This window comes from Notamacropus eugenii, chromosome 2 (genome assembly GCF_028372415.1).
Source record: "Notamacropus eugenii isolate mMacEug1 chromosome 2, mMacEug1.pri_v2, whole genome shotgun sequence".
Classification (NCBI taxonomy): domain Eukaryota; kingdom Metazoa; phylum Chordata; class Mammalia; order Diprotodontia; family Macropodidae; genus Notamacropus; species Notamacropus eugenii.
The window spans coordinates 233,074,118-233,086,782 of NC_092873.1; the positions used below are offsets into that span (position 1 = coordinate 233,074,118).

The 12,665-nt window shown below is 37.4% G+C and overlaps 1 protein-coding gene and 1 pseudogene across 20 annotated transcripts in view; both read left to right on the forward strand.

Annotated features, from left to right (window-relative positions):
• LOC140526901 (utrophin-like) overlaps positions 1 to 12,665 on the forward strand; it is a 558,532-nt gene that overhangs the window by 486,202 nt on the left and 59,665 nt on the right. For all 20 annotated transcript variants that reach the window (XR_011974583.1, XM_072643530.1, XM_072643537.1 and 17 more), the window contains 3 exons: positions 6,093 to 6,250; positions 8,579 to 8,745; positions 12,251 to 12,362. Coding sequence is in view for 19 of the 20 variants with exons in the window: in XM_072643530.1 (XP_072499631.1) it covers positions 6,093 to 6,250; positions 8,579 to 8,745; positions 12,251 to 12,362 (437 nt within the window). In the remaining variant the exon portion in view is untranslated. The remainder of the gene's footprint in view (positions 1 to 6,092; positions 6,251 to 8,578; positions 8,746 to 12,250; positions 12,363 to 12,665) is intronic.
• On the forward strand, positions 5 to 6,083 carry LOC140526905 (glycine amidinotransferase, mitochondrial pseudogene; annotated as a pseudogene).

Sequence of the window (12,665 nt, forward strand, 5' to 3'; positions counted from 1 at the left end):
AAGTAAGATCTTGTCTTATGCCAATTTAAGTAGTTTTATCTTAGAAGGCAGTCTTTATTGATATCATAGGCAATTATTTTCTAATAGTGAAAATTTGGGGGAGAAAGTGTAAAAACATCATTTAATAAAAGAAATAAATGTACCTTAAGTATAATCAGTTTGAGATGTAAGGATGTATATATTTGGAACACTCTTGAGTTCATTTGATTTTGTGTTTTGTGTTTAGAAGAAGGTGGTTGCTTTCTTGGCTAGTTTGACAGCCAGGAGGGTCAGTGAAATGGGATTGGGGATTTGTGTGAAATGAAAAACTGATAGTACAATCAAGAGGTCAGATAACCGTGACGGAGAGAGTCAACTAAGCAATTCAGGAAAAATAACAAACCTTTTCACAAGGCTTTTGTTTTGCGGAGCATTTTTTACAGGTAAAAATTGTTTTCCGGAGTGGAAACACAAAGAGCTATCCTTACTGAAGCCCCAAAGTGCAAGTTATTACGTAGGTAGGAGAAAGGTAAATGTTGCCATCACCTCATCTCTGAGCTATCTTGGTAGCCTGCTAGGAGTCCATCTGCCTCCCAAAAGTGTCTCCCCCTGCTCAGCAAATTCCTTTGGCCCCCTATCATCTTCAGGATCAAATAGAACAGACTCTATTTGGCAGTCAAAGCCCTTGATAACCTGACCCCTTGCTACCTTTCTAGTCTTCTTACATTTTACCCTCCTCACCCTGCCCACACCCCAAAATATTCTATAGCATGGTGACACTGGATTCCTTGTTTTTTTCACACATGATACTCTCAACTCCCAGGCATTTCCACTTTCTATTTCCCATGCTTGAAAAGTTTTCCCTCCATTCCTCCTGGCTTCTATTTCTTCAGGTTGCTGCTAAAACACCACCTTCTACAGGAAACTTTTCCTTATTCTTCTGAATTCTAGTGACTTTCCTTTCTTGAGTATTTCCAATATTTCTTTTATCTGGTGTGTTTGTATATAGAGGTTTGTGTGTTGTTTTCCCCATGAGACTGTGAGCTCCTTGAAAGTGAGAGCTACCTTTTGCCTTTCTTTGTATCCCCAGAGCTTAGCACAAAGCCTAGCACTTAGAAAGTGCTTAAAAATGTCTATAGCCTGCTCCTCTAATCCCTATCATTCAGAATCTTTCCATGCCAGGGTGCAAAATCCGTTTTTTCATACTCTGCACCCTGTCTACCCCTATCTCAGCACCTGCCTCTTTTCAAGTTCTGAGGATTCTTTTCCTGCCTTTTCCACCATGCCCTCTAGTAACCCTGTTCTCTTATTTAAAAAGTAAATAAAACAAAATTCCATTTCATCCTTTCCTCCTTCATGTCTTTCAGTCAGTTCAAAGCATTATTTGAATACCTTCATCATGCCAGAGACACTATGTTAAAACTTTGGCTATTTTCCTGAATACTCTAAATCCCTCACCAGTCTCTCCTTCTTTCACGTTCATGCTCTCCACTGCTTCTTCCAGATCCCTGCTCTACCATGTCACTCACCAGCCTCTCCTCTTTGGAAGGTTTTTTTTTATAATCAGCCTGTATTAATTTTATCGCTGCTTCTACCATCTCTCACGTCAGTCTGCCATGTTTCTCAATGACTTCAGCACCTGACTTGCTGTTTTTCTGTGGGTTCAGATTCTGCCTTGAACATTAGCTGTATGACTATAAATAAGTCATTTAACATCTCTGCTCTTCAGTTTTCCCATCAGCAACCAGAGACACTAATACCTGGAGCGTTTATCTCAAAAGTTGTAACATTCAAATCGGAAAGAGCAAACTTTGCAGTGCCATAGACATATCAGCTATTATTATAGGATGAAATCAAGTCTACTGAGTCTGACATTTTATACCCTACACATCATAGCTTCTGTCTAGCCATATTTCCCAAGCTGTCTGCTCCAGCCATACTGTAGACCTAGTTTCTCCAGTTCATTCTTTCCTCTCTTACTTCCCTTCATTTGTTCAGTCAGCCCTTCATAATTATAATGCCCTCTGACCACATCTCTGTATATTAAAATTCTTCTTCCAGTACCTGGTTTAGAGGCCCCTTCATCTGTGAATACTTCCCTGATTCCCAGCGGGTGAAACTGATTCTTTTCTCAAATTTGTACTCTAAATCTTTTGTCTGTAATTTTTTTTTTGGCCTTATGACATCTACTTTCAGATCACACTTGTTTGTGTGTTCTCTTGTTCCCTCCATTAAATTATAAGTTCCTTGAAGGGGGGCAGCAATGGTTTTTATATTTGTATAGGATTATGTTAATATTCAATATTTAAGTTATTTTACTATTTTATTTAATATTTCATTTTAAAACATTTGATCAATGTTTAACAACTAGCTCTCCAGGGGGAAATGTATACATGGCACTTTTTTTTTAAAGTTTAATCTGCATTACTATTATTTTCTTCATCTCTTTCTTAAGTCTAAATAATTGACGAAACATGAAATCAAGCCCTGCTTTGTAGCATTTGCCACTTACCAGAGTTTGCAATTTGAGCTGGCTCTAGTAGCTCCACTTTATGTCTCTGGTGCCTAACATGGCACCTTGAATAAAATAAACTCTTTCTCCTTGTTGAACTGAACTGATTTGGATTGAAAGTACAATTGTTGTGAAGGGGAGCATATGAAATGTGGACACCCTCATTTGTGATAAATTCAGTTGTACTCCTGGGTAAAGATATGCAAATTATTTATTGAATGCTTATTGTGTGCCAAGCACTTAGGAAGGAATCTGCTTCAGGCTCTCATCCCATGATTCTTTAGGTCCAAATATTGGTATGGCATCTTATTCCTTTTTCTTGCTTCATTCAGAAAGTGAGATGATTTTTTTCCTTTGAAAAGATGAGACCTAAAGTGGTGAATCACATAGAGTTTCTTTTTGTTTTGATTTCTCCTAAGGTCCTTTAGAAGTTTTGGATACTATTTGACTTTATCATATAAATATGATGACTTTGTTTTCAATAAAGTCTCTTTTGTTAACATTAATATTCAAGTCATCCTGCTTTTTAAATTCAATGACAGAGCTTCAGTTCATTCAGGGTCAATTGATGTCAACCTTGGCATTGATTTCTCTAGGGTCCAACTCCATTGTCTTCACCCCCATGAAACTTCCATTGGATTTCTTGACTCAAGTCTCTTTTTATCTTTCATAAAAACCTAATTATGGAGGTTTTGCCTTTAAAAGAAATCTGATCTTGAGGCGTGTCGCCTGTGTGCCTTGCGGGGAGCCCACCGCTTGCTGAGCTGCCCCAGCAGAGACTGAGCGGAGCAGAGCAGCTTCACTCAGGGAGATGCTGCTGGTGTACTACATCAATCTCAGCTCAGCAGAGTCTTTACAGGATGGGTGCAGCGAACTTTCCAGAGCACCCAGGCTGCAGCAGCCTCCAGAAACTCCTTTGCTGCTGAGGACAAGGCCACAGACTTTATTCCCAAGGTCTGCCTTGTCTCCTCCTATAATGAGTGGGACTCACTTGAGGTGATTGTAGGCAGAGCTGAAAATGCCAGTGTTCCACCATTCACTATGGAAGTTAAGGCAAATACATATGAAAGGTATTGCCCATTTTACCAGCAGCATGGAAGCCAGTATTTTCCCAAGGAGCATTTGAAAAGGGCTGTTGCTGAAATTGAAGGAATGGACAATATTTTGAAAATGGAAGGAGTGATCATTAAGAGACCTGATCCCATCGATTGGTATTTCAAGTACAAAACACCAGATTTTGAGTCTACACGTCTGTATGCTGCAATACTCAGAGACATTCTGATTGTAGTTGGAAATGAAATCGTTGAAGCTCCCATAACATGGTGTGCACACTTCTTTGAGTATCGAGCATACAGATCAGTTATCAAAGATTGTTTCTATTGTGGGGCTAAGTGGACAACTGCTCCTAAGCCCACAATGGCTGATGAGATTTATGACCAGAATTATCCAGTCTGCTCTGTAAAAGACAGACACAAACTGGCTGCTCACTGAAAATTTGTGACGACTGAGTATGAGCCATGTTTTGACGCTGCTGACTTCATTTGAGCTGGAAGAGATATTTTTGCACGGAGAAGCCAGGTAGCTAATTACCTGAGCATTGAGTGGATGCAGTAGCTTTAATTTCTTCCTTTGAAAACTGCCTATTCATATCCTTTGATCATTTTTCAGTTGAGGAATGACTTGTATTCTTGTAAGTTTGACTCACTTCTCTAATATATTTTAGATATGAGGTTTTATCACATTTGTTTCCCAGTTTTCTGCCTCCCTTCTAATCTTGGTTGCATTGGATTTGTTTGTACAAAAACTTTTCAATTTAATGTAATCAAAATTATCCATTTTGCATTTCATAATATTCTCCAATCTCTTGTTTGGTCGTGAATTTCTCCGTTCTCCATAAATCTGACAAACTATTCCTTGCTCCCCTAATTTGTTTATAGTATCAGCCTTTATACTTGACATCTTTTTCAATCAAATGTTTCACTGATAATATTCTTTGCTTCAGTTCTACTTCTGCTTCAGAGTTCTTGATTTTATATTGCAGTTTGCTCACACTCATGATGCAACTCTCCAGTAAACTCTCTTAATTTTTCACTAACTTATGCAGTGACTTACAGCCATACACAACTCTTCCAGTTGAATACTGCTATTCAAAAGATGGGTCTTGTGTGTGTGTGTGTGAAAAGTAGTGACATAAAATATTTACAAAATAGTATCAATTTCAAAATGATATGGAAGGCATTTTTATTATAGTAGTCTTTAAATTTAAAAAACTGTTTTAATCCAATATATTTGAACAAATGATGATGAAAATTAAATTTATTTTAATTGAATTTCCTTCCCCTGTGTATCCTTTATAATTAAAGTCATACTTCATTGTAATTACTGTGTCAATGTCCCTGTACTTGACTCAGCTACTTTAAGAGTAGAATTTTGACAATATTAGATCCATCACTAGCCTGCTTTTCATCAGGACTGATACATGTTAGACTGGTATTGAGACTAAAACAAAATGAGATTGCTTGTAGCATTATCTGAGAATATTTTAAGATTATGTAAGCAAATGGACAATATCATTCCGTTCACTAAAGCTTCATATGGAGAACATTTATATTTGTATTCTCCCTATGTTTAGAAACTTCTTTCTAGAAATAATTTGTTTACTTCATTAAATGAAATTTTTTTGAAATTCCTCCCCACTAAATAAACTAACTTATTTGACTGATTTTACTATACTTATTGGAAATATAGTAAACATTTTTATATCTGAAATGTTGCATTGTAGTGAAAAGAAACTGCTGCCAAAACCGGAAAAAAGAAGACTCATTATTTGTTGAGCCAAGATAATTAAAAAACTGTTAGCTTATGATTTTTCTTTCTGTGATTAGAAAGGACTTAGAATTAAGGGTTTACACAAATTGGTAGCAATTTGTCTTTGAGATCTGTACAAATGTATTTCCTTCAATAGAGAGAATGAGAGTGACTCCTAAAACAATGCAAGAGAGAAAAGCTTAGAAAGGTAACTCAGGAAGCAAAAGTGTTTAATTATAATTCATATAGTGTGTAGTATAAGTATATGTGGTATGTTTCCAAGTGATGTATTTGGCATCGAGAATAAAAAACAGGTCTGTCAAAATTTAAATGTTTACTGTTCAGAATATCTCTCTCTGACAGGTTGTAGAAGAAAATTTGTTTTGACACACTGTGTCTGAATAGGAAGGTAAACCCATATTGAGTTCATAAAACTAGGTCACAGACATAATGTGTCACTTTGAAAGAATATATTTTTATTTAGCGATAAGTTTGTAATTATGATTGGCATACAGAGTCTAATTTTCTACAGTTAGGTGCAGTTTAGCCAATTAGCTGATGGTCAGATACCTTTCAATATTTTGGACTATGCATTATTGAAGGACTTTAGAGTTCATGAGTTCTTTCCGCTTTGAAATGTTTTTGTTTCTAGAGTTGAATTATGATCATAAAGCACAGTAAATTTTTATATTTTCATATGTTTGTGTATGTGTGTATATTTTATACATATCATATATGTAGCAAGAGGTCTCTAAGCAGGTTGATACTAAACTGATCTATTTTTCTGTTCCAGATCTCTTTAAGGTGGTAGCAGGATCTAGGGAGATGTGTGATGAAAGGCAGCTTGCCCTTCTACTTCATGATGTAATACAGATCCCTAAACAACTTGGAGAAGTAGCAGCTTTTGGTGGCAGCAATATTGGACCTAGTGTTCGAAGCTGCTTCCAGCAGGTAAAAACATCTCAAGGAATGTCTTCAGACTGAAACATTTCTGTTGCTTATCTGCCCCCTCATTTCTTCACTCCCAACTTCTGGAGAGACTAGTCTGTTCTGATTATCTGTATTTCCTCATCACCTACTTCTCAGCTCCTTCTTTTCTGGCTTCTGCCTTGCCCATAGAACTGAAACCAACATATCCAGTTCCTCATTCTAGGTTCTGTCTCAAGGCTTCACTGCAACACAATATGCTCTTTTTTAGTGGACAATTATATTGAACTTGTAGGGATGTTGTAAGAGTAACAGTGGTCTACTTGAATGTAACATGCTCTGAGCTTTCCAAAGCAAAAGAATTTTGTAGATAAAAAGTAGAATCACTCTGAAAGTATCACTCTTATCTTGATGCATATTTCTTCAAAGAGCATTCTAAGTAACTGAAAGAGGATCATAGATGTAGAGCCACAAGTGACCCTAGAGGTTCTCTCTTTCAACCCCCTCAGGATACTGAGGTCCATAGAAGTGAGATGTCCCAAGGTCTCACAACAAATATGTAGAGAGCTAGGAAATCACAGCTAGTAAGTGGCACAAGTAGGATTTGGACTCAGATCCAGTACTGTGGTGACTTAAGAATACTATTGGGAAACTTTATGCTGCGAAAACATTAGGAGAGCCCTTTATATTATATATAGTACTTCTCATGGACAATTATCATCCTAAAATGTTAGTGTTACTGTTGTACCTATATTAGTATCCAAACAGTATATGTAAGGCTAAGATTTTACCAAAGGATATAAAACTGTATGACTTATTCAGCTGAGGGTGAGAGTGGGGAGAATTTTGCATAGACTTTCTTTTAGAGCTAAAACATGTTACAGTTTAATGGCAACCCTTGCTCAAAAACTTTCCCTCTTTTTACAGCAATGGATTAATTTCCTTTAGGAGAGGGAGAAATTGCAAATTTGTCAATACTTGGCAATGTCCATCTTTACAAATTGTTTGTGCAAGTATAATTCATTTTCACACACAGGAACATGGATTGCTCTCAGCTACAAGAGAATAAATTAATCAAAATTTAATCTTGTACATTTGGAAGTTCTTTCATATTAGGGACAGATTTTATAGAATTTGTTATTTTGCCCTCTAGAAGTTTTTATAAAATTAATTCACAGAAGCAGAATTTTGTGCATTCTCCAGTCTGACCTCATGCTGGTTTGGAGCATTTGATGAAATAGCAAGAATGCTTTCCTTTAGGAAACATATGAATTTCAAATTTCATTTGACAAAAAGATAACCAAATCTAACTGAAATATTGACCTCCAAAATTTGTTGATGATGGTGGATATTTTGGTCTTTTTAATAGACATTTAATGATCTTAGAAGATCACTCAGGTTGTGTACGGATCAAGAGATGATGAAAAGCAATAATCAGTCAGTTAATAATCGTTTATTAAGTTCTTGTTATGTATCAGGCATTGTGCTAAGTGCTGAGGATACAGAGAAAGGTAATAGACATCTCTTGACCTTGGTGGTGGTGGTAGAGGTGGAAATAACGGGCAGATACATTTGTACAAATAAAGTAAATACAGGATGATAATTTAATTTAATAATGAAATAATTTAAAGAGGGATAGCAGTATAATTAAGACTATTAGGAAAGGCTTCCTGTATAAGGTGAGATTTAAACTAAGAATGTCATGGAGTCTACAAAGCAAAGATCAGAAATTAGAGCATTCCAAGGATGGGCGTTGAAGAGGAAGGGGGCAATCAGAGAAAGTGACCTTACTGGATAGAGAGAGTGTTATTCTTGGAATAGCAAGGATGCCAATATCACTCTGTCAAAGAGTATATGAGATTGTGGGAGTTGGGGTAGAGGTTAGGGAGCCCAGAAGAGCTTTGAACGCCAAGCAGAATTTTTTATTTGATGCTGGACATGATAGAAAGCCACTGTAGTTTTTTGAATATTAGGGTAACATGGTTGGACTGATGCATTAGCAATAATTTTACAGTACTTTTGAAAAGTGTAAAAAATTAATCCTAAATGATATATATTTTCTTCTTATTCTGTACAACTGTTTCTGTTCTTACTGTTATAGAAATGTGTAACAGAAGAAAAAACCTTAGTGATCATGAAACCCAGCCTCTTATCTCACCCATCAGGAAATTGAGATCAAGAAAAATTAAGTGTTTTTTTGGTCCAGGATCACTAAGCTTCCCTTTGATGTCAGCCTCAAGATCTGCAAAATTCCAAGAAAGGCCTAGGAAATTGTGATGAATTTTTATATAGATGTTAAGTGTTCATCTCTGCTTCCATTCAAATTATTTAATTTTTTTTTTTTTTGAACAGACTAACAATAAACCAGAGATAAGTGTAACCGATTTTCAGGAATGGATGCGGTTGGATCCACAGTCCATGGCATGGCTGTCAGTTTTCCACCGAGTAGCATCCGCAGAGACTGCCAAACATCAGGCAAAATGCAACCTATGTAAAGCATATCCTATGGTTGGCTTCAGGTAAGGGAAGCTTTATGGTCAGATTTTGGGTTTTATACATGGTGTGCCCCTTCCTTATTGTGATGTCACTTACCCTTCTAATCTCCCTTTGGCACTCATTCCTCAGTCGTTCTCAGACTTACAAGTTCTTGGTATTTCTGCAGAATTGTAACATTGTGATATCAGTTTGCATTCCATGACCTTTCCACAGGTTACAAAAGCATCCGTGCATGATTCCCAGCCAAACTCTGCCAGGCCTAGAGGCTTGAGGGCTACCCGAGTCTTACCTTACCTATCGCAGGTCTTCGGCTGGCCAAACCGGATAAACGTATGAGAGAAGAGACTTTCCAGAGTCGAACAAGGGTTAGGCTTTATTCAGGGTCTTGGTTACATGTGCAGGGGGAACTCTTCCTGGGGAGCGAGGAATCTCCCAAGGAGGCAAAGATCTTACAGTAAGAGAATGAAAGCAGAAGTGGAAGTGGGGAGAGAGGGGAGAGGGAAGAAAGAAGAGAGGAGAGAAGGAAGAGGGGCCTTCTGTCCTGTAAGGGCCCCTCAGCGCTAAGAGCACCTTTGGGCTTTCCTGACCCTACTTAAGCTCTCCTGCCGCATAGTTTGCACCTGAATACCGTGCCTGTTAGATTACAATAGGTGTGCCCAGATCCGGGCCAGTCTCGAGGGCGAGGACGCTCTCTCCCATCACGTTCTCATGGGAAGAGGCGGAAATACACGAGATCTCACTCCTCAATTCCCTGCTGTTTCCTGGGGGGCCTCATGAGAACTCTAAGGTTTAGAAGTCCTCACTTTTACCTGCCCGAGACTGTCCACATGGAACTGAGCTTACACCCCCAACAAAACTCCAGCACCAACAACGCTTGCTGGGATTCGGTAGGCTGTCAGAATAGAGTGAAGCTGAAGTACTTCTGTGTCTTTGAGACTGAGCCTTTTAGGCCTATTCCCAGTGAACAAGAAGTAACTTAGAAATGCGAACTGAGAAGTGCCAAAATTATATTTAGCTTTTCACAAATTTTCCTTTAAAGAAATGAATGACCCTACTTGTTAATTTCTTGTCTTGTGCACATGATCATATTAAATGTAGATGGTGTGCCAGGAATCCTTGTTTTCCGATCTCCCCTCATCCCGACCCAAAAGCTGGGAGTGTCCTGGATCCAGCTTTAACTAGGGAGTGCTGGTGGTTAAGTTTTCAGTAGGAATATTTATTCCTTATAAATTGGTGATTAAAACCATAGCTGGTTTATTGTTTTGTTGGCTGTCTTAATTTTGAGAGAGTACTAATAATGTACCCTAACCTTAAAAGTTTGCATGTATACGTATTTCCCCTCAAGAGCTAGATAATGAATCATTTGCCAGTATGCCCCTGTACTGCTCCATAAGCATTCCTTGAGCTTAGCAGTAGTGCAGTAGAGGGGCAGAGTGGAGATCCCCTGCTGTGTCATCCTTTCTTCAGTTGGCTCTGACTCTTCATGTCCCCATGTGAGCTTCCCTTGGCAGAGATACTAGAGCAGCTTGCCATTTCTTTCCCCAGCTCATTTTAAAGATGGGGAGACTGAGGCAAACAGAGGTTAAGCAACTTGCCCAGGGTCACACAGCTAATAAGTGTCTGGAGCTACGGTCCTCCTGACTACAGGGTTGGCACTCTACCACTGCACAGCCCAAATGACTGTAACTAGAGTGGTATAGTTACTGTGCTACAGCCCTAATGACTGTAAGCAAAAAATTATTATTATTATTATTGTTATTACAACTGGCATTTACGTAGAGCTTTAATGTTTGAAACGTGTTTTATATCACCTTGTTTCAACCTCCCAATATCCTTGCCTAAAGCCAATTTATCTTCATCTGTCCTTGATTTGACCCTGTTATATATTACTTGCTAGCGTGGCCTTTTCTCAAGGCCCCTTCCAAGATAAACATTCATCAAAGATGTCATTGCCCAGAGAGATTGTTCTAAGAAGCTCCTTCAGGTTTTTCTATGTCATTCAAGGAAGCTAGCAGTAAACATTTGCAAACTTAATTTGGAAATATAAAAATAGCAGTCTCAGAATTTTTAATAGCACCACTCAAAATTTTATGCGCACATCTTCAATCACCCAGGTTGGTAATCAGAAACCTCACATATATTTATAGAGATATGTAAAATAAATACAAATAAATGTAAGTTTTCCTTTCAGGTGACCAAGCTGTATCTGTTCCAAAAAAGGATCACTTTCTCTGATCCTTTTCTGAAATACTAGGTAATGGGCCTTACATCACTTTCTCTGATCCTTTTCTGAAATACTAGGTAATGGGCCTTACATCACTTTCTCTGATCCTTTTCTGAAATACTAGGTAATGGGCCTTACATCACTTTCTCTTGACAAGGCTTTTTCATTCTTGTTGGAATCCAGTGTTACTCTCATTCAACTTTGTGTCTATTTTTCTAATGTTTATCTTGTCGTTTCTATTATTTATTAAAACAGAATTGTACTGAAGATGTGGCCAAAACTATGATATTTGTTCAAACTAAACTCACGAAAGATCCTTAGGAAGTAACTTTCTTTTTCAAACGATAATAATTTAAGTTATGGCATCTTTGTCCAATTGAAAGAGTAAGCATTGAATGTCATATACATGCCAAAGATTTCAAAGCATTCTTTTTCTACAAGTATATTTGGGAATTAAGCCTCCTTTCAGACTTTTCTACTTTTCACAGAATTCATTCCAGTTATTTTAATTTCTAATTATGATCAATTATAAGAAAAGACTAGTCCAAATAGCTGATTTAATTTAAATATCCATATCATAAATAAAACTCTAGATCTAGAGCTTCAGTAGACCTTGAAGTCTATGTCATGAAATCCCTTCTATTTTGAGATGTGCTCATTTAGGCCTAGAGGATTAATCAAATTGTCTAAGATCAAAAGAGTACTATCAGAGGCAGAATTTGAACAACCCAGGTAGTTTGGTGAGAACTCTTTTCCCCAAAATCTAGGGGATTTTTACTATTCTAGGACCTGAAATATGTTTACCTTTAAGAATAGCCTTCATTGGGTCTGTGAGAATTGTTCTTACTGAAGGTATAACTTCTACTTTTACAGGCTCTGAGAATATGGTTAATTATAAATCTGTCTTTATTTTTGCCCAGACATTTTGTCTTCATATTCAGAATCCTACAAAATGTTAATAACATGCAGACATTCCCTGAATGTCATATTTGAACATATGGAAACTGGTGTACTGTCTTGAACTTAAGTTATTTTCAACCTTTATATCCAACTATTTCCAAAAAATGGTTTCATTAATTGCTCTTGAAATATTCAGCGTTCACTTTTTTCTAATGAGTAGCGAGGTAGGTCAGTGCAAAGGTCCTACTCTTGTTGGAAATTGCCTCTGGTATTTGTCATGGTGATTTTGAGAAATGGCATTTCTTGTGGTAAATTATCATAATGTGCTGAAATATGTTGCCCATCAAAGGGTACAAATGAGAGGTATGTCCACCAATGAGTTTAACTTTTCTTTTCATGTCCAGATACAGAAGTCTACGACACTTCAACTACGATATTTGCCAGAGTTGCTTCTTTGTGGGTCGAACCAAAACGGGTCAGAAATTTCCCTTCCCTCTGGTGGAGTACTGCGTACCCGTAAGTTTTGATTCCGTGGAACCATCAGATGAGTTGTTTTAGAATTATCCAGTCTAAGTCTCTCTTACTTCAGGCTTGATAAGTCAGATTGCTTTCCTCCTCTTTGGAAAAGTAAGTCAAAGTTTGTACACCTATGTTTATTCACCTGCGTGTGTATACACACATACATAGCAACCCAAACCTGACTTGTTTTAAAAATATGATTTCATTAGATATTATCTTTATTTTTGATTCTTAACCATAAGCAGTTTTCTCTGAAATAAGATGGATTCAAATAGATCTTATTTTCTGGTAGCATCTGTT